General features: G+C 36.8%; 2 protein-coding genes across 3 annotated transcripts; one reads left to right on the forward strand and one right to left on the reverse strand.

The window, feature by feature from the left end:
- Positions 1-1,274: 1,274 nt before the first annotated feature.
- Positions 1,275-2,334, forward strand: LOC143532003 (uncharacterized). Its single transcript, XM_077027163.1, has one exon. It carries the CDS (start codon positions 1,311-1,313, stop codon positions 2,235-2,237), a length of 927 nt encoding a protein of 308 aa, XP_076883278.1. The 5' UTR covers positions 1,275-1,310; the 3' UTR covers positions 2,238-2,334.
- Positions 2,335-15,471: 13,137 nt separating this feature from the next.
- On the reverse strand, positions 15,472-21,547 carry LOC143532004 (mitogen-activated protein kinase kinase kinase 5-like). Of its 2 annotated transcripts, XM_077027165.1 has the most exons (11): positions 21,159-21,547; positions 20,081-20,596; positions 19,848-19,935; positions 17,226-17,288; positions 16,986-17,149; positions 16,800-16,875; positions 16,648-16,707; positions 16,442-16,567; positions 16,148-16,357; positions 15,950-16,050; positions 15,472-15,839 (listed from the first exon to the last, which is right to left on the reverse strand). In XM_077027165.1, exons 1-4 carry the CDS (start codon positions 21,545-21,547, stop codon positions 17,271-17,273), a joined length of 1,011 nt encoding a protein of 336 aa, XP_076883280.1. In that variant the 3' UTR covers positions 15,472-15,839; positions 15,950-16,050; positions 16,148-16,357; positions 16,442-16,567; positions 16,648-16,707; positions 16,800-16,875; positions 16,986-17,149; positions 17,226-17,270. The 2 variants fall into 2 exon arrangements, with proteins under 2 accessions (XP_076883280.1, XP_076883279.1); XM_077027164.1 differs by lacking the exons at positions 15,472-15,839; positions 15,950-16,050; positions 16,148-16,357; ... (3 more) ...; positions 16,986-17,149; positions 17,226-17,288 and having other exon boundaries at positions 19,595-19,935.
- Positions 21,548-22,716: the final 1,169 nt, after the last annotated feature.

Raw genomic sequence — 22,716 nt, forward strand, 5'->3', positions numbered from 1 at the left:
TCGGTTTAGCTACTTAAGCAATTGATTGATTCGTTGAATCAATGTCAAATCAACATTCTTAAATGGTGGTTTGCGAGAAGACGTATATACAGATCCACCCACCACGTGGAAAAATAAAGCGAGAAAAATAGTGTAAGTAAACTAAAAAGGCACTATATTGGCATAAACAAGCACCGTCGAATAGATGGATATGTTGCTAAGCATAATTTTAAAACAATGTCCATATTAACGTACCTTATACATTAAAGATAACAATCAAGAACTCTTGTTTGTGTATCTGTATGTAGATGGTTTAATATTCTCAAGAAACGGTCTCAAATTAATCATAGAATTCAAAAATTCTATAAACTGGTAATTTAAAATGGCAGATCTTGGAACACTCCCTTGCTTTCATGGAATAGAAATCAAGTGTGGAGGCTACAAAATCGTCATTTCTCAAAAGAAATATGCGCTAAAATTACTAAAAAGGTTTCACATAAAGAGGCTAGCCCATGTAAGACACCTATGGAATTAGGGCTGAAATTATTAGAGCAATCCTCTTAAAAGAACATTGATCCAAGTTTATATGGAATTTTTGTTTGAAGTCTACGGTACTTATATGCTACAAAACCAAATATAGCATATGCCGCCAGTCTAATAAGCCAATTCACGTTATCATAGATGTAGTGTGAAGTAGTAGTATCAAGAAAAAATATCAAATTGTTGATATTCTTGCCAAACCACTAGGAGATGTAGATTTCAAAAGAGGCTATAGTAGTCTCTTAATGGTTTTTTATAAGGCTGCATCTGAATCATTCAAAGATACAATGTGTTTGGTTCTTTAAAAATATTTCTTAATTGTTCATGTGACCTGGCTGAATCAATCAAGTCTGTTTATAATTTAACAAGAATTGTCAAACAAGCCTAACCCCTAAACAACAAACTTGGAGATTATGAATCCTTGCTTACCAAGTAGTTTCAAAACTAAGAACCTAGACTTAGGATATATTAATTATTAATACTATTATTAATATCATTTTATAACATATATATACTCTCTATATCCATCCAATCATTCCTTAACAATTATTATATACAACAAAGTTAGTTTTGCATTATTTATTACTCCCCATAGAGTCATAGACACAAGTTGCACCCGAAGACATATGCCAAATGTTGTTCTAGAAGAAGTACGTTACAGACGGCAACTTAGACTTTCATATATGATAAGTCAATTTTATATTGCTCACATCCTACCCCACCTCATCCTCCAGTCTCCATTCTATAATATCCTCCCGTCAACACTTGTGTTCCGACCTCATAACAACCGGATGGAGGTTATCCCACCGGTAATTCCCACCGATTTCGACTTTAATTCTTCCGCATATGCCACCGCGTCACGACTTATGGCCGAGAACACCAGCGCACCCTCTAGCCCGGCAAGAATCACCGAGCTATACCGCGAGTTTGATGAGCTTTTGGTCTTGCATAAGAACACTCGCAGGAGGAACTCTCTAGCTTCTGTCCCTTTTGCATGGGAGGAAAAGCCCGGTGTTCCGAAATCGATAAGTAACTTATACGACGAGGATAATTTCGCATTCGATGTGAGCGGTGAACTCTTTCCGGACTCATCTGTCTCGGCTGAAGATTTATTCCATGATGGGTTGATTAAAAAGGTAGAGTTTGAGCCATCACAAGCCACCATACAAGGCAAGAATAAAGAGAGTGAAATTAGGGGAAGAGAGCGAAACTTTTCGGGTTTATCTTCATCAAGAAGTCGAAGAACTCGGTCGCTTCCACCCGTTAGAGACTCCTCTGAACCAACGGTGCCACCACCGTTGGTTCAAACAAAAAATACTACGACTATGACTACGAGTTCCACGACTCTATCATCTTCTGGATCAGGAAAAGGATCTAAAAAATGGAGCTTTAAGGATTTGTTTTTATTCAGAAGTGCTTCTGATGGTAGAGCATTAGATAGAGACCCTTTAAAGAAATACTCAGCAATATTTAGGAAGCATGATGAGGATTCTAGAAACTCGAGTTTACGAGACCGGTCCGGGTCGGTTTCCGGGTCAAAGAGGCGTGGACCGCGGGTGTCGGCTCACGAGTTGCATTACACAGTGAACCGGGCGGTTTCGAATGATATGAAGAAGAAAACATTCTTGCCGTACAAGCAAGGGATTTTGGGAAGACTAGCGTTTAACCCGGCAGTTCATGCACTTTCAAATGGATTCGGGTTTTCTCATAAGTCATAATAATAATTAACTAGATGTTAGTTGATGATAATTAGTGGATTTGTTTGTTGGTTGGTTTGATTGATTGTAAATTAAGTTGTGTTAGATCATCATGTAATCATGAAACAAATGTTCATAAGCAATTCTACTGTTTAACAGAAGGTACAACTCCTTGAAGCTGAATAGATATGTTAATGCCAATCAATCATTAAGATTAAGAGAGAATAATAATTCAGGATTGTTGATGTCATCAACCGTTAAACAAGAAAGTCAAAACATGCTGCATCATCATCCTAGTCATGTTTGCAAGATGAACAAGATATCATAATAAGTTATTACACAAATGTTACTTATGCTAATCCTTTCTACAGTATATAATAAGCTATTAAATCTTTTAGAAATACTTTTATTTTTATATGTTATACATCTGTAAACATGTACTATAGGGCATAACTAGTATATAGGTGTTCATTTTGCCATCAAATCTTATAAAAAAAAATGTTGTTTTTAAGCTGGTTTAATTGTCAGAATATTTTATTTAGAAATTTAGATTATTTTATGTAAGCATTGTAATGATATTAGCTTTATAATGATATATAACTTACTAGTTATTTATAAAACATTGTAAACCATGCGTAGGACTGGTTGCAATCATATCGGATTGACGGGTGGGATTGTTGAGCTAAATACCACTCATGTTTTGAATTGTAATGGGGTGTGATATTATAAGATTTATAGAACTTAGGGTATATGAGATGAACACTCCTTTCCCCCTATAATCTAGGGAAGTTTAAACCCGAAAATATATAAGGCTGAGGGGTGTGGAGCGCGACAGGGGGCGCGTGAGCCCATTCGCTCGCGCCCCGGGGCGCGAGCACCACACCACCGAGGCGCGAGAGGGGCGCGAGCGCGGAAAAAGAGGCAGGCGCAAGAGGGGTAGCGGCTGGGAATACGCGTGAAGGAGTCTTGGGTTGCGTAAATAGAGCCGTTGGGCTCATAATGTTTATTAAAAAAAAAAAAAAAATTTCTCTATATAAACCAATATCACATACCACACCCAAAACCAATATCACATACTAATATCACATACCACACCCAAAACCCAAAATCACCCCATCTTCGAAACCTTTTTTTAAAAACATGGCTGGAAATTGGTACCCAAATCTAGATTCAGATTACAGTTACGACGATTTATGGTCGGCACCGGACCAACCGATGTTTTATTCGGGGTCGCAACAACATCCGGCTTTCAACCATCCAACATACAACCGTCTCCTAACTTTGTTGTTCCGGAGACACAAGAACCAGAAGGTGAAGCTGCGGGACAAAGAAGACGCGTCCACCGGAAAAAACAAGTTGCAACGGACGGGTCGGGTTCGGCTTCGACTGGAAGGACGAAACGGAAAACCACTCCGTGGTCATCGGATGAGAAGGAAGCCCTGTGTCGGGCTTGGATAGTCATTTCTGAGGATCGGCGTTGCGGTAATTGTTTTAACGTTTTTAAAAACGATTTTTAATAAAAAAGTTAAATAAAAAAGTTACACTTACAAATTTATTTATGCATTTTGCAGCGGACTACCAAAAGAGCAAGGTCTTTTGGACAAAGGTTAGGGAGACGTTCTATTCGCTCGTTGGGAGTACAGAGCGGAACGCCGATATGATTTCGGGTCGGTGGACCGAAATCAGAAAATTTGTCGGCTTGTTTACTAATCTGTTCAACAGGAACGCCGGTCGTATGAGACCAAGTGGCAGTGACGATTTGGCGGTTTATAATTTCACTGTCGAAGAGTGGAAGCAGGAGTGTCTGCGGAGGTATGGGACGGTGAAGACGTGGGACGATGTAAATGTGTGGGAGAGGTTGAGAAGGTGTTCTAAGTGGGTTGAGCTGGTGGCGCCGGACCCTGATGCAGAAGTAGGGCCGAAACGGACTAAAACTAGTTCGTCTGGAGCGTATAGCACTTCCGCCGGGTCGGATTGCCGGGTTGGATTCGACCTAAACGTTGCGGGGTATGAAACGTCTTCACCGCCGAGGAGGCGGCCATTGGGAAGGGACGCCAGGGGGAAAAAACCGGCTGAGGGGGAAGCCGTAAACATCACCGATCTTGTTGAATCCCTCAATAAATTCAACAAAACCATGGAGGTGGTCTCTAATGACAAAAAGGAAAAAAAAAGAATGAGAGATTTGGACTTCCTTACAAGAGACTTCAGTAACCTAAATCCGGTCGACCAAATGCTGATGGAAAAACAAAAGGAACGTATCCGGAAGAGGTTGATCGAAGAAGACCAAGCCGAAGAATAAGAATAATGTTTTTTTTAGTACTTTAATTTTTTTTTAGATATTAATGTGTTTTTTTAATTAATGTGTGTTTTTTTAAATAATTTATGAGTTTTTTTAATAATACGTTTTTTTAATACATTTATAAAAAAATAAAAAAAAACCGCTCGCGCCCCCTCTCGCGCCCCTCCACACCATGGCCCGGGGCGCGAGCACCACAACCAACACCCATCTTATCAAGTTTCTCTCTCTGCCACACGTCACAATATTATTGGCTGGAGCCCCCACTCGCGCCCCCTCTCGCGCCCCCCACACCCCTCAGCCTAACACAAAATGGAATTCAAACCCGCGAAATAAATGGCAGGTGCCTCTAGTCAACCTAAAGGTGCCATTGATTAGCTGGTCGGACTAAGGTTAATATGGCCCACTGTAAACACAAGTCATGCACCTAGAAAGATATATAAATGATACGCCATAAACAGTTAATACGTTACCTAACAAGTATATGCATCAAGCATGTTCCTTTAGCTTGTACATCGAATAATAGCTGGAATAATATACTTCAAATTTTTTAAAAAGAATTCAAGTATTTACATCGTTTTAAATAGTCAAAAGATTCAATCATGGATTTCCACCACCAGCTAGTATATATTACCGCCGTCAACAACATTGGTATCACTTTCTGCACCCAGTTTTTTTTTTTTTAAAGTTCAACAAACATAACTCTGTAAGGGATTACTCGATGTCTAAAGGCAACTGCTAGCTGGCCCAACTAAACCGTACGAAGTCTTTAAACGTCTTCAAATTATCTCTAGTTATGAGGAAACTTGTAACATTTGTCATTTTTTCGGTTTAACTTGCATTTGTATTTGTATCAAAAACCCGACTCGTTTTGATCTTTCGGTTTTGTCGTTATTATGTTGGATTTTATATTCGTTTATGTTTCATAAATGTCGGGTCAAGAAAACATCCTTTTCGGTATGTTAGAACACCTCTTTAATTATGATGGAAAATGACTTAAAACAAACTTTAGGGATTATTATTGTCAACTATCAAAAGTTTGTTTGACCATCTTAACCAATCACCTACAATTTCCCCATATGAATGAACCATACTCTTATACCATTATAAAAGCAAGGTTCCATGCACCACTTTGGTTGTTCATCTACTCCAAACTCTCTCTCAAATCCAAGTATTCTTTCTTCAAGGTTCTTAATAATCAAGCAACAACGTTCTTTAATTTTGTTTTGTTACTTACTAATTGAATCTTGTGGTATAATATATATATAATATGCACCCCTTGTTTCCTTCAGCTTTCATTTTCTTCGGCCATGGTCGGTTGAGGTGATATGCTACAAGGCAAGGCTTCATGGAGGACTCATTATAGTTCTTGATTATATTATTTTCCTTTAATGCTTTACTAGTCTTGTTCATATTATAAGTAGTTTAGTTTCTAATTCATGTTTAAAGAGTTCCATGGTATTGGGTATGAAGTCACTAGCCTCGGTTTTATCCCGAGTTGAGAACCGAACCAAGACCGAACTCTTGTTTACTAGTTTTGTTTTAAATAGTTTTGTTTTAAATAGTTTTATTTACTAGTTTTGTTTGAAACAGTTAAATAAACATATTTATGTAAATTTGAATAATTTAACTTCAAAAATCATTTTTATAGTTCTATGGTATTTGGGTATGTGACAACCATCCTCGGTACCATTCCGAGTCAAGGACCGAACCAAAACCGAACTAAACCGAGTTCACTTGCTTAAGACACACAATTGTATTTTTGTCCACCGAAACTCATCTTTTCTTCAAGAATGTATTTTAAACTAATTTTAAGTTATTTTATCAACATACTTGGTGTGTCGGAATCCAACTTGATCTTATAACAAGTTTGGACCGGTGAAACCAAATACTCGCTTAACGGACGTTAAGGTTCTTCACAATAGAACTATATACTTGGTTATGTCTTTTTGATGTTATTGAGTTATCTCAAAACATTTTGGAAAGTTGACTTTGAGTTTAGTTAATTATCTAGACCCAAATTGATAAATCCGAACACTCGATTAAAACCTTGTTTTGGTATTTATATAACCAAGGGTCTTGTAATAGTGCATTATAACCCACATAAGTTACTTAACATAGATTGAGTAATATTTATGAATAAAATACCAAGACCCGATTTCGAGTAAACATACTTTTTAGAATATATCTTTAATTTCCCAAATATTTACATTTTAAACCATAAACTTCATTTATTTACTTACTTGTCATATTTTACTTTAAACCCTTTCAAGACTACCTACTAACTTAAGACTCGTTTAATCTAGGTCTTGCTCGTTAACCCGATCTCCGATTATCCACGAATCAATCTTTCAAGTTACTTAGTTAACGTGAGTACATTTCATCCCCCGTTTTCACTTTTATATTTTTGGGGGTAACATGCATACTTATTCAAAACAAGAATGATTTATTTTACTCATTTCTCAAACAACAAACTTTAGGGTGTATGATACTTAGAATACTTGCTATATTGTGTGTTATATGTCTCATATGCTTTACGTGCACAAGTGTTTATTTTTAAGTTGTTGTTGAGTCTCAATAAGTATGATCATACGCTCCCCTAACTACTTAGCCTTGTGCTAGTAGAATATGGTCTCATTATCCAAGTATGTCGGTTGTTACCGATTAGAAAGGATCCCCATTTACATATGTTTTATATACCACGATTGATGCTTTTATTTATAGTCTCATATACGTTTGTGGATTTCGCTCATATTATTTTATGACAAATATTATTTTATGCATTGTTACAAAAACTAGAACCAGCGAGATATAAGCAAAAGCTACCAATAACACAATAAATTATGAAAGAGTGACAAAATAAAAATAGACATAAATAACATCAAAAAACAATGTATAGACATAAATACAAAAAGACAAATCAAATGTAATGTCCACATAAAGTTTAGAATAATCAGTCACTATGCGCTACATCATAGCAAGGCCTGCCTATCTATACACTCACCTAACAATGGTTAACCTTAATCCTAGGTCTCTATAAACTTCTATCTTAAAAATGAAGATAGTGATAGATTACTGTTTTGTTTAATTTGTTAGCAGTCTCTTTTTAAGTTTGGCCCTTTACCGATATCATGTCTAGGGGGGTGTTTGTTTTTTCTTCAAACATCTTCAAGGGAGCTAATGTCTGCACGCGCGCAGACATTACCCTTGAAGACTGTTTGTTTTTTTTCTTAAAACAGATCTTAAGTTATCTTCTTTCATCTTAAAAGAAAAGCAAAGAAATATTGCTTAAAACATCTTCGCAAAAAAATCATACTCTTATCCCTTTGAAGCCACCCTCTCATCCACTCCTCCCACCACCGTCCGCCACCACCACCCACCGTACGCCACCACCAACATCCCCCACTGCCACCGTCCACCACCATCCACCGCCACTACCCACCGTCCGCCGCCACTACCAGCATCCACCACCACTACCCATCGTCCGCCACCACCACCACCACCACCATCCATCACAGCCACCACCAATCACCACCGTCCACCACCCACCACAACCGTTCATCACCACCACCACCCACTGTCGGACGCCATCACCGTCAACTACCACCGTCCACCACCCACCAAAACCGTCCATTACCACCACCCACTGTCCACCACCACCATCCATCGCCACTACCCACCGTCCGCCGCCACAATTTTATTATTATATTTTCTATGTAACTTGAATAAATGACTTCTATCTTGTGAGATAAGTTTGACAGTTATGCAGACAGTATCAGCTTATAAAAACAAACAGTCTTATATTTTCAGCTTGCAGATCTTCAGACCACATCTTCAGTTGCAGACATGAAAACAGATGAAATCAGCTTGCAGACAGTTTATGTCTGCAAAAACAAACAGCACCTAGATGAATTGTAATTAAGTGGTGATATATAAATATATAATTATATAACTAATCATTTAATGTTATACATTTGACTTTAATGTTTTTCTTTATTTCGGTTTTACAAACATGATTGGCTTTGTGATCATTTGATTTGGTTCCTGTAAGCTATCTGAAATCCCTAGACCTACTTTTTCACTTGTTTTCTCGCGTTATTTATCAAGTCACATATTTAATTACACTTCTGAAACTTTAACAAGGTTTGGTTGTCGTTATTGAGAAATTATTCAACTTTACAAGACAGGCACTAATGCACAGTTATCTTTTTTAAACTCATTACAAGTTAAAGAGTTTTTGTGAATTTTCTTCGTCAATTCTTCATTAATTAAACAATACACCATATATATTTTTGTGTTGAATTATTTCCTTTAAAAAATCTTCTTTTTTCATATTTCAAAAATGTATCGGGTATCATTCTCTTTTAAAAAAAATATATTAAAAAATAAATCCCATGTTTATCATATATTGTTAGACTGGTCGCTATGGGGCTCCAAAGGCTGAGCTGGCGGGCGCCGAACACCGCAGTGGGGCGCGGTTCTTCGTTGGGCGCCGAGGGAAAGGTGGTTCAAACGGCCAGCACGGATGGGAAATCTTGTGGGCCCTCTCTCTCTCTCAAACACACATACATACCTTGCCAAAGTTCCGACCAATTTCCGGCGGTGGTTTTGAAGAAGGTGGTGGTGGATGATTGTGAGACGAGTGTTGTGTAAAGGTTTTGAGGTTTTGGGTGGCTAGTGGGTTTTGGAGGTTTTGGGTGGCTGTGGGTTTTGTGGTTTTGGGGAGATCGGAGGTGGTGGTGAGGTGGAGGATGAGGAAGAAGAGGTGGAGGAGGTGGGTTTCCGGTCAGGCCATTTGAGATGGGTTTGTGTTTGTTGATTTTTTGGTTTTATAAAAAATAATAAATAAAGGGGCTTTAAAGCCCCCACACCATTGAGGGGCATCTTTGGGCTGGGGCTTTGAAGCCCCTAGTGCACACGTGACGCTGACGTGGTACTGAGGAGGGGCTTCGAAGCCCCTCACCATAGTGACCAGCCTTAGTAAGTTGAGATCGCATAACATTAATACGTTTTTGTGTTTTAGATCGATACAATTATTAAGTGAGTTACTACCACTAAAATGACAAAAATGATTTCAATGTCTCATCTTCTTAGGTGACCTTCAATTCTTTCTATAACATCATACAAGCTTCATGAACAACTGTAGCAAAAATATATAGATCTTCGTATTTACTTCCTTTTACAAGATGTTTCAGTAATATTTAGTACTCAAACATTTAATAATTTTTAAATCATTCTATATGCTTAGGATATAACTACTAACAATATTATATATACCAAAGGGATTGTATCATAGCATTATAAAGGTGGGATAAAAGCTATACTCTTATCATGGACATTGATTGATGTAGTATTAGAAGTTTTAAGGTCGGGTTATATTAGATGCCTAATCATAATGCCTTTCCATTATACAAAGTTGTAGTGAATTAATAAAACATAGGTGGTAGGTTCGTGTTCAATACTAGTCTTTGGTAGAATAACTAATGAAAATTCTATAAAAGTATATTAACATCAATTTAGAAAATTATTTTAACCAGCCTTTTTTTTTCAACCTCTGAATTTCAGTATTTTTTTTATTTTTAATTAAAGTGGATGAGATATATGTGTGGATCAATATCCCTTTTACAAGATGCATGCGCGATGCGACGATAGACGCATAGACACATGTAATAAAATGTAATAAAGAGTGTTTTAACTTTTAAGGCATCCTAAACCTAGAGTCTTTAATATCATCATCGGAAAAGGTCATGCAACATACATACATTTAAAACCACAAAAAATATTGGACAAACAAAGTGTCATTATCCAAAATGGTCATACACCATGTGATGTATACATCATAAATTTAAAAGTTAAAACCACAAAACGTTAAGGCTTACACTTCCAAGAATATTATTTAAGCAATTTAAACAAATAAACCAGCATTTTTTATAAATAATCAACAATATTTTATAAAATTTTTGACTTGTTTCTAAATACGTATAAAATCTTAAATTTGTATTATAAACATTTTGGTTTTATAAACATGTTTAAAGCCTTTATAAAACATTTTTTGTAAACATTATTATTTTACAAATCTTCAGTTAAATTAGTGAGAGCTTGTTTTAAAACATTTTATTTCTAGAAAACTTTCTTTAAATTAATAACATTTTCTCAAGTGATCCTTTGTAATATATATCTTCTAATGTTTATCGATCTTGAACTTCTTAATCAGATGTTGCATAGAGCATATTGCTCATAGGCTTAACTCTTTGAAATTTAACAATAGGCTAAGCATTTCATAGTTGTTTGTATGGGTGCTTACGGTCAAGTTTTATTGGTTTATAGGTCAAATCGTAAACCATAACATTAGTAACAACTTTTTATTCTTGAAAATCAAAACCAAACATCGAAATTAAATATTGAACCTTTACTAACGGTTTGGTTCCGATTTAATTTAATGGTTTTGACTATATGGGGCCTTTAATAGTTAAGAGGAACATTAAGCATGTTTTAATCTTGAAGGCTTTTGGTAAGTAGAGATGACAATAGAAGCTACAAGCGATTGATTAGATCGGCCCCAATGGATATTTGGGCTAACAATCACCCTCTAATTTCGTTTGGCGTTCAATAGATCTTCTACTCGAGTACCTTTTACACATTTCTCTAAACTTTATACAAGCTAGTGCCTTTGTGAATGTGTCAGCTCTTTGTTGACTTCCGGGAATTTGTTCAACTTTAATATCATCACTCTCGATACAATCAATTATGAAATGATGCTTCTTTTTATGTGCTTGGTTAGTCCACAAACAATATTGGGGTTTTCATGATCAATGACATGGGAGAAGTGTCATCAGCACATAAGACCATAGTTTTAATTGATTATCCTATAACTTCACTAAGTAGCTCTTGAAGCTATACAACTTCAAGATGATAAGGTTATCACGGATTTTTTACTACAACACGTTATCGGAGCATCACCAAAAAAAGAAAACTGGCCCAATAGTAGTTTTTCCATCATCATTATCAACACGATAGCTGCTGTGAGAATACCCATAACGAAGGCGACTTACACCACTCAAGTATGTTAAAGTTAAACCTTAAAACATGATTGATTGATTGCATGTGATATTTGATACTAGCAAGGACAACTAAGATATCGAATACAGATGAAATCAGTGAAAAGTGCAAATTTGACTCATGACTTATTAATTATTAGACTAAACGGACAGACGATGCTATGCGGTTTGGAAATTAATTTTGTTGTAAAACAATTTAAGAAAATAGTGACTACACTTCAGGTTCGGGATATGCAATAAACTGACTGACAATAATTTATACAAATCGGGAAATCACATAGTCATGATTCGTGTATTAGAATAGATGAATGATTACTAGACACAGTAGTTTGGTTATGATGATACACATATTTTAATCCGAAGAATTGACACAACTGAACACGGTCTACTTAATTACCAGTTCAATAACATAAAACTTAGCATCTATCAATGAGTAAAGGTAAACAGTTCAATGACGGTAAAAACTTAATCCTAAATGTTGATGAACACAAACCAAATAATTGATGATAAGTGAAAGTCCCAAAAACAAAAATGTTTAACCAATTCCAATAAACATATAGATTCAATAAACCAAAAGTGTAATCAAAACTAAATCCCAATACATGTAATGTTTATAAAAATAATCAGTTCATATGCAAACCCTACACCTGAAGTGGTCACAAGTGGTTTAGCCTTGCCTCTGCATTACGATTGACTCGAATATGAATTGGAAGAATGAAACCATGGATGCTTTGGTGATTGAGATGTGTTAAGATGGTGAAGCACTGCTCCAAAGTCGTCCTTGGTGGCTAGGGTATGAAGGATAATCGATGTTAGGGTTTTCTAGGCTTAAAGATGTTAGAAAAATAACAAATTTCGGATTTTCCATCATACCCCCACTATAAGCTACGGTGGGACAATGGGTTACGGTCCTTCTTCTCTGCTTTACGGTTCATGTTTCTCCCGACTCCACCGTAAGCTACGGTGGAGCCACCATAAGATACGTTGGCTACAATACCGACATATTATTTTTTCATAAAATCTTCATTCCAACTCCGTTTTCCTCCCCGTTTGCGGCCACGTCTTCGTATTTCTACTCTCTATCATATCATATATCATTACTTTCATTTCAAATCCATCCTAAATGCTCAAAATCATCTCCTTTAAGTTTCGATTCACCTGTAAACATAAACCCACTCAAAGTAATCGTGTTCTATATGCAGGGGCGGATCCAGCTTAGGACTAGGTTGGGCCGGTGCCCACCGTCCGGCTACCGAAATGTCGCGTTTGCATGTACGATTTAGCATATCATGACTCGACAATCAGTCCTTGCCCACCGTCCAAAACCAGTCTGTGCCCACCTTCGGTTACCGTCATCGTCGGATTTACAAGGCCTTGAGCTGCGGTGGTTCGGCTTGCTATTGAAGAAGGTGAAGAAGACAAGAAAGAGAATGGAGAAGATGAAAAATGCAGATTTAAATGCCTACGTTATTTGAGAGTTGTGCAAACATTAATCATATTATTTAACTGAAATGCTTAATGTTATTTTATAATATAATATTGTTTTCCTTTTAATGCTTACTGTCACATAGTTTTTAAGATTTATGAACTTAATATTTTATTTTTGTCATGTTACTAGTTATTTGTTTGACATATTAATAGCATTTTGTGCATGAACTCTACTTTATATTTTACGTAATAATTTTTTTATTTGGCTTGAAATATATTAGTTTGTAAAAAAAAATTTATGTAAAAGGTTCTTTTCAAAAATTTAATTTGTGGTTCTCATATTATTATCAATTACTGTCTGCAAGTCCACGAAACATATATAAACAAAAACTATATTATGATTTTTTGATTAAAAGTTTTGGGTTCCATCATTGATGTCATAATAATGATCGTGGTGTTCGGTGATAGTATATAATAATTAAAGAGGTGGGTTCAAAATGTAACTTAATTATTATATATTATATAAAATATAATATTTATTTTAATTTTCAATTGGTGGTGTATAAAAAGACCATTTTACTCTCTTATGTGCCCCGAAAGTTCATTCCGCTCTGGCATCCAAAATGGTCGGTCAACCTGTTTTCATTGACCCGACCCATTTTTAACCCAAGCCATTTTGTGTCCCCCGTAGCAAAAATTCCTGGATCCGCCTCTGAATACGTATAAACAAGTAAAACACACAATATTAAACACTATAAACACGTGGTATCAAACACATCAATATTCCAATAAAAAAAACTCAAATAAGCCTTGTGTGTAGCAACTATCTCAAACACCTAGTTAGTCTTGGGTAGTGTAACACCCTAAAATTTTTGAGCCATACATATATGAGAAGTTTGAGAGTTGGATGACCAAATGGTAAATGTGACAAAGTTAAAGATCTAAAATGAAAAATATGCACGTAAGTGATTTGGCAGACCATCTAAAGCATGACTTATCAACAAAGATATGAGGATTAAATAGACCATCTAACCCACCTACAATTTTGTGACGAGGAGTCTAAGGATGACTAGGCAGCAAAATTTTGACAAAGCCATAACGTGTCTCATGCTTGTTAGTGGCTATCCAAGTTGACTTGGATAATAAATAGAGGCCATATCACGTCCATTCCATGCATCGCCCTTGATCTCTCCCAATCACACACACTTAAGCAAAGTTCTTTGTCTAAGTAATACTTCACTAACAAGAAAGGTGTTCTAAGCCATGTGCTTGACTTCTACTAATACCAAGTAATCGATCTCCATGTACTCACGCCATATGCTTGACTTGGTCCCTTCAACACCAATCCATCATAGACTCGCTAGGATTGGCCCTAACCGACATTACGGGCTTACAGAGAAGAGTTAGAGAGTTAGAACATTCTCAGTAGCTCCTCTAAAATTTTTGTGAGAGAAATCTCTAAAAAAAAAATTTAGAGGATTGTAAGTGGTTGTGCGTGGAGGAGAGAGAAAATTTTGAAGAGATGAGTAAATTTGGAGGAACACTGTTCATTCTCTATTTATTTTTTAATATATTTGAAAGTGGTTGTGAGTAGAGCAGAGATAAAAGATAATGATAAAGAGGTAAATAATTATTATTTAATTGTATATGAGAGATAAATGTAGTGTAATTATAGAGATAGAGATAAAGAAGCTGCCGTGAATGCTCCTAAAATTGACCACTTGTAATGGAACATTTTACATTTTGGCTATTGGCTAGTATAAACTAACTTACCCCAATTTTTCTTATAATTGTTAGTACTCTAATTTTATTTTAGTCTAGCATCATATAAATATATATTAAATAGATAAGTAAATGAGAACGTCACTTGTCACACTTCTATGAGTCATCGTTTATTTTTCCCCCTTTTTTTTCACTCAAAAAATAAGTTTGCTTCTTACTTCGTTTTCTTAATTTCTAGATCTTTATGATTATCATTTGCCTTTCTTGATTTTCTTTTTTCACATACTAAATAAGTTTGTTTTCTCAAACCGCTCGTTACAGTTTGAAAATTTCAAAACCGATATGCTGAAAGTTATGAAGAAAAACTGGCCGTAAAACAACACCAATGATCGGTTTGGGTAATTTCAAGGTTTTAAATAAACCGTGAAATCCGCTAGTTGTTGGTACATCAACAATGGTTCCTTATTTACTTCCTGAGATCGATCAAGTTCTCTTAGTAGTGGTGGATCCACAATCGTGTGCGTTGTTTTATAGCTATTAGAGCTATTATTATGATATTCATTTATTATTGTGGTGATTCCGTGATTGTGAAAGAGTCTCACACTTACCACAATAATATATATCATAATAATAATAAAGATCATAGATTGTAAACATAGATCATTTCTAACTACCATTGTGGTCACAAGTTTTAACATTTTAACAACACCAGAGTATCGATATATATGTTTAGATTCTCCCTGAAATATATACAGTCAAAGTGCTGTTGAAATATAAGCACATACAATAATCACTAACAACATCTTCCGTTCAAGATACAACCTTCATTATTGTCTAAGCAGAACCCCAATAAATATCTAACAAAGCATGACTAATACTAACTTCTACTTTTCTGTTAACGAATCGGAAATCAAATATCTATAAATTTACAACAGGTAGGTTTCCCTGCTGGGGGTCACTGGAAGAGAATATGTTCTACCCTTACCGGTGCGATTTGGGACCCCGTTATTGTGTGTAAACTCACTTGGAACAACTTCAAGAGTAGACCGAGGAGAGTGGCGGGTGGAAGCTGGAAGTTGGTCCGTTTTAGTCTCTAAATTCGGATGTTTAGGCGTTCCACTGTAGAACACAAAAATATGATTCTAAGTGTTTTCTTTTTTTGTGTAAAAACAAATTTTGATCTTTTAAACTACATAAATGACTTCAGTCTATAATTTTAAACAACTTACCGGTGAAACTGCGGTCTGTCATGTTTAATCCATGTGCTTGGTGAGTGTTGCATCATATCTTTGGGGACTGCAGGCAAGTCTCTTGGAATATGCGGTATTTCCTGGAATACAAACACGTATGCGTGTAAACATTAGAAGAATTAAATAAATAAATAAGCAAATAAAATGTAGTAATACGTATAGTCATTGGAAACTTACATTAAATCTCACACCGGAAATTTTTTGCTCACAAAGTGAAATATTGTGATCAAATGACCGACGCACAAAAGGATGTTCAAGCAACAAAGCAGCTGATGCGCGTTTTTCTGGATTTCTCTGTAAACATAGATTGAGAAAATCCTTCCCTTCTGATTATAGTGTTTCGGGTATAGGTGGGGACCTGTTTAATACATTAAACATTGCTTGCACCTAATGACACATTTATGGAACAATAAATCCCTTTGAAAGATACATCACATTCACTTGAATTTAAGTTTAAATAACAAAAATTACCCCCGTGAACTCGCTCCATGGAGGTTTCCCGGTCACCATCTCAATCACTGTACATCCCAGGCTCCATATATCCATGGTATATGCATTTTCTGGACTAACATCTTTTCTCATTACAGCTTGCAGAAGCTGCATGAAAGAGGTGAAAGTTAATTATTTTACGATTCTAAATACGACGCGACGCCTATGTTCGTAATCACAAGAAATACCTCTGGAGCCATCCAATGTGGACTGCCTTGTAAGGAAAGATCAATAGTATGTGCAGAAAGCTGTAAAAAGAATAATTTATTCACAATACAAAAATAACAACCAGACAGATTCATCTTAAAGGTGGTTAACATGATTGAAATATATAGCTCACATGTTTCGCCAACCCGAAGTCCGCGAGCTTCACTACACCAGATGCATCAACAAGCAAATTTGCTCCTTTAATATCTCTATGTAACACAAACTTAAATCATTGAAAACTTATACTGGCCAGCAATCTTCCTTTAAAACTTTCATCTGCAATTCAGTTGCTTTTGCAATTTGCAAAGGATAATGATACCTGTGAACGGTCTTCTTGCTGTGCAAATAAGCCAACCCTGAGAGAATATGACGCGTAAAGTTTCGAACTACAGATTCTGTTATAGCTCCATAGTGTTCTCGGACATATTTATTTAAGGGTCCAGGGTGAACATACTCTAGATATATGCAAAATCTATCCTCAACCTAGATAAAAAATAAAATCCTGTCAACAGATATTTTTATTCAGGAGCCAAAATAAGCGAGACCTGAAGAAACTCACCATTTCAGAACCTCGATAATGTACAATGTTTGGATGCTCTAAATTTTAAAGAACTTTTATTTCCTGAAACAGATAGAATTTTGAGAACAATATATATAATATATTCAAGGATCTGATCATACTACATCAATAGCCGACCTTCATGTGAAAGTAAGGAAATAAATGATGATCATGATCGTGAACTACTCATGTGCACGGTGACAATCGGAGAATATGCAAATAGTGTTTTGACAACTTGTAAATGCAAAGCTCAGTGGATTATATAATATATGAATGTGTATGAATGATGCATATTATCTGAATGAACTACTGTTATTAAATTATGGTAGTTCATATGGAGTTGCAAATTTGAGCATATCGATGAACTATTTATTTAATAGTTATAATCCGAATTCTACATCCTAAAAAATGCTGTCCTCAAACAATACCAAGTTACAATCCTGCACTAGTCGTAGAAGACGAAATTGGGTCTGAAACTAAAAACAATGTGTCAAAACATGAAATGAACCTGACCTGATCCATGACGATGTTTCCACGGATGTCGAGATGAACGAACCACGTCTTGATCCTCTTCTCCGGTTGCTTGAAATCTGCAATGGCTTTTTGGGGGTGTGGAGGTGACTGCTAAGAAATCTCGAGGATCTCTTGTTTACAGACACAAAAATGATATGATGGCAACTCTTACTGAGCATCCCCCCATAATAAGGAGGTGGAGACCTCCTTATATAGAGAGCCTCATGGCCACCATCATGGTACCCTAATGGGCCTAGCCCAGTTAGGGTTACCTCCACAAAACCCCATCAGCCCAATAACATTGTATTAGTCCATATAATAAAATAAGCTAAACATAATAAATTTAGGGTCATAAAACCGGGTTTAGTACCATACCCCTACAAGGGGTCATAAAACCGGGTTTAGGACCATACCCCTACAAGCCCCCCAAGTCCAGTGTTGCTCCTAGGCGTGCAAGCGTTTAGGTGGAGCGCTGGACTTTATAAGGTGTGTTAGGACATGAGGCGGTTTTCCCTTTCCTTCGGCCTTGTCTTTATTGTCTTTGAGTTTTGGGAGGTTTTCTCCATGATGGTGACATGTTGTGGTCCTTATGATAATGATGGTGCACTAGCATGAATAAGATATAGCACGCATCATAACAATAGTGGCGCGTGGCCTGATAAAAGATAGAGTGCGCGTCTCGATAATAATGTAATGTAACTTGCGCGCGAGGCAGCTTACGAGCTATAAAAATAATAAAGCTTGCGCGCGAGGCGACTCACGAGCTATAAAAATAATAAAGATTGCGCGCGAGGTGATTCACGAGCTATAAAAATAATAGAGCTTGCGCGCGAGGCGACTTACGAGCTATAAAAATAATAAAGCTTGCGCGCGAGGCGACTTACGAGCTATAAAAATAATGAAGCATGCGCGAATTGCGGCTTACAAGCTGTAAAAATAATAAAGCTTGCGCGCGAGGTAACTTACGAGCTATAAGAATAATTAAGCTTGCGCGCGAGGCGACTTACGAGCTATAATATGATGATAATGACTGGCCCACAAGGGCCTCTTCTGCGCAGGATGACTATCCCGGCTTGTCTTCAAAATAATAATGGAGGCACAAACGGCCAGATAATAATAATAATGTCCCACGGATGGCGCCAATGTCAAAACATGAAATGAACCTGACCTGATCCATGACGATGTTTCCACGGATGTCGAGATGAACGAACCACGTCTTGATCCTCTTCTCCGGTTGCTTGAAATCTGCAATGGCTTTTTGGGGGTGTGGAGGTGACTGCTAAGAAATCTCGAGGATCTCTTGTTTACAGACACAAAAATGATATGATGGCAACTCTTACTGAGCATCCCCCCATAATAAGGAGGTGGAGACCTCCTTATATAGAGAGCCTCATGGCCACCATCATGGTACCCTAATGGGCCTAGCCCAGTTAGGGTTACCTCCACAAAACCCCCTCAGCCCAATAACATTGTATTAGTCCATATAATAAAATAAGCCAAACATAATAAATTTAGGGTCATAAAACCGGGTTTAGTACCATACCCCTACAAGGGGTCATAAAACCGGGTTTAGTACCATACCCCTACACAATGGATGCATACACAAAATAGACAACGATCAACAGTCCACACAAGTGCTAATCACTGTTTGTTCTTTATACAACAATACTGTGTTTAGCATGAGTCAAGTCAAAATGTTTTTGGTTCAAAACTGGTCATTTTTGGTGGAGTCAAAATGGGCTGGCTTGAGACAGACGAGAACAATTCTTAGACACTGTATTCATGTTCTTTATTCAAAATTTCCATAAATAATTAATTTGTTAAATATAAATGATTAGCAACTTTTTTTAATAAGTTAATTATCTAGAAAGTTTAACGCACCGCGATACATTTAGGGTGACTTTCAACCCATTTGACCCGCTCAACTCATTTGACCAGTGTCCTTTTTAAGTAAAATCTTCTTGAATAACACATTTGACCCTTTAAAGATAAAATATAACGCAAACTAACTCATTTTTATCTATTAACCAATAATAATCGATAATTCTAGCTTCTATGAATTTAAAAAGTAAAACCAGAAAACATGGAAAAGCAGTTAAAAAAAATAACCTGCTCTAGCTGCCTTAAGCATTCAGATGATTTAGGGTCATCAGGAATTATATCAACTACTTTCATCGCGCACAAACTCCCGGTTTCACTACAAGATATAAAATATAAACATAAACTCAACTTTCAAAATAGATTCCAAAATTTTCTCTTCCCATATTGTTGGAATAATATGTTACCGATGACCAAAGATAGTCATCCGAAACATAATATTCCAACACATATGAACGACATACCGATTGGTTGCTTCATATACAGTACCAAAAGAACCATGCCCCAAAAGTTTCCCTTTTTGCCATTGACCTTTTATTGATTTCCCGTCTGATTTATCCAAACTTTGATGCCTAGAAACCGGCCTTGAAGGTGGAAGCGGAAGTGGATGAACATTAGTATTATTATTGTTGCTTTCGGGTCTATTAATCAGATAAGGACTTTGTAACGGTGGACTGTGCAGTTGGGACGAACGTCTTGTTGATGCATCGGAAGGTGGTAACATATGGAATTCCCGAGTGCCTGCCAATGCAGAATCAAAAATATCGACTGTACTGAATTTGGGACTAAGTGTAGGACTAGTGAAGGTGGTAGTCGGGGCACTTCTAGCAGGAACATGCAACCTGATGTCTTTATGAACCTTGTCACCATTTATGTCTTGAGGATAACCATAACCTTTCCGGCGAGCGTAAGTTGAAGGTTTAGATGATATTGGTACACCGCCACACTTAGCATTCATCCCGTGTCGATCAGATCTAGAACTACATAATAAGAAGGAGCCGACTAATTAACATTTGGCTAATAAGAAATGAGAACTTCATAATTTATGCAGCCACTAAAATCATACTCCACTTTTATGTCCAGTTGTAGAAGTTGATGAGGAGTTGATCAAAAGCTGTTAGACTCTTATTTATATGGACATAACTTGGGCTAGAATTAGAGTTATAAACCCATAATTTTTGAATTAATGTCCTGATTTCGTTAATCAAAATTTTGTCCACCTTTTGTACATTATTTTTTGAAATAAAACGAGTAAATCATTAATTATCATAATTTAAGCGTCTAATTACGGTTAAAGTTTCAAATTTTATCAAGTCAAATTGTAATTTCAAAATTTTAACGAACCATTACAAATATTGTGGGCGGGATCCGGCACAAATAAAATTAACATACTAAACATATAAATAACTAGAGTAATTACAGTTTTGATTTAGAGTAATTATGTTATAAAAAATAATACAGTGTAATCTAATTCAAAATTTATAGTGTGATAATAATAATTACTCTAGCTATTTGTACACTTCTCACGATAAAAGTCCTTACCGTCCATTACCGCCAGAATATCCTTCACCCGGCAACCGCAAATCATCAACAGGAAGTGGCAAAGGCTGCGGAACAGCAGATGAAGACCAGTGTTGCGGCGACTTTGAGCCAGAAATCGGAGAACTAGGCAACGATTTCGACACACCACGTACATCTTCCTCCGGTGCACAATAATCCTCCAACGTCAAGTGACGGAGTTTACGCTGCCTGGTGAGCTTCTTGTTCGTTTGCGGCGAAAGCAGCAGCCCCCCGTTGATCGAATAATCGCCCAGAGATGATTTCGACGAGGAGTTGTTATCATAATTAGAATTAGAAGTAGAAGAAAACGTGGGTATCAATTTAGCTGGTGAAGAAAGATGAAACCTTCGTCTACTGAAGAATTTACTCATTATTATTAATGGAAACTCTGGAGATACGTTGGGTTTATTATATATATTAACTAGCTTAGAAATCAGACTTGGAAATTGAGACGTTGTTTGTTTCCTATGTCTTGTCGTAAAGTAAAGAACACGATGACGATCATGATCATATATTTTCAAGAGTGTGTACGTACGTAAGAGGCAAGAAGTAAAAGTCAAGAGTCAATGCTCGTGTGCATATTCAGTCGTACCTATCCGTATCATGTATAGATAGTTGTATATATGTGTTTACACTTTACACAGGTGTGGAACGAAGAAGAGATGACTAATTACCAACAACTTGCACTGAATTTTTCAAAAGTATACCCAACGAATTAACGAGTACGTCGAATGAAACAAAAAAGGTTCTCTCATCCGTACACCAACTTCAATAAATGTACGATACCAATCTCAAAAGGATTGCAATAGATCACTTATAATAGCAAATGATATCGCGTAACGTCAGTATTTATTCGGGATCCACTTTTTGAGATTTTGAGTATTTCAAGGACGATACGGTACCAATATATAGAGGTAGTGTATCAAAAAGATCCAAAAACCCCTAAATACCACCGACGGGTAAGAGGGACCCCTCATGTATCACCCGCCGGACATATAAATCACCCACATAACTCAAGACAAAGGAATAACAATAATATATCCTAGAGATTATGTGCGGGAGGATCCATACGCCCTCAGAAGTCATCCGCAGGGTACTGTTCCCACCCGCGAGGATGACCAGAAGGCAACGTCAGAGGACAACTGTAATTAACTAACTCTCTTCTAGAAGATTTACCAAGATCCTTTCTTGGAAAGCACGTGACCCAACAGCCAACAGAAGAAGGACAGCTGGTCAGGTTGTTATAACCACGCACATGGCCAAGTTTAGCTCGTCCTATTACATACAGACACGTGTCCAAGTTGTTACAAACATGCACATAGGTCATATAGCTCGCCCTATCATATGAGGACAATGTGTTTAGACGGTTACGAGAGCATCTTCTGAAAAGAGACAGCTGACCAACCACATCCCCCCATCCTTCGGCTATAAATACCTTCCACCATCTGCATGAGGTATTCATTCACTCCCAACTATCTACTCTAAATACTTAAGTACTTTTTCTTCATCTGACTTGTACTTATTCTCACGCCGGATGGTG

This window comes from Bidens hawaiensis, unplaced genomic scaffold (genome assembly GCF_021521415.1).
Source record: "Bidens hawaiensis isolate Kalapana, Puna unplaced genomic scaffold, B.hawaiensis_p1.1 tig00009327_1, whole genome shotgun sequence".
NCBI lineage: Eukaryota > Viridiplantae > Streptophyta > Magnoliopsida > Asterales > Asteraceae > Bidens > Bidens hawaiensis.

Bases quoted from the DNA above. Each gene is read 5' to 3' on its own strand.
- LOC143532003 (XM_077027163.1), top strand. From the start codon at position 1,311: ATGGAGGTTATCCCACCGGTAATTCCCACCGATTTCGACTTTAATTCT.
- LOC143532004 (XM_077027164.1), bottom strand. From the start codon at position 21,547: ATGAGTAAATTCTTCAGTAGACGAAGGTTTCATCTTTCTTCACCAGCT. The intron at 20,597-21,158 runs GTAAGGACTTTT...CTTATTATGTAG, and splicing joins TATTCTGGCGGTAATGGACG to TTCTAGATCTGATCGACACG. The intron at 19,936-20,080 runs GTATGTCGTTCA...TATATCTTGTAG, and splicing joins GTATATGAAGCAACCAATCG to TGAAACCGGGAGTTTGTGCG.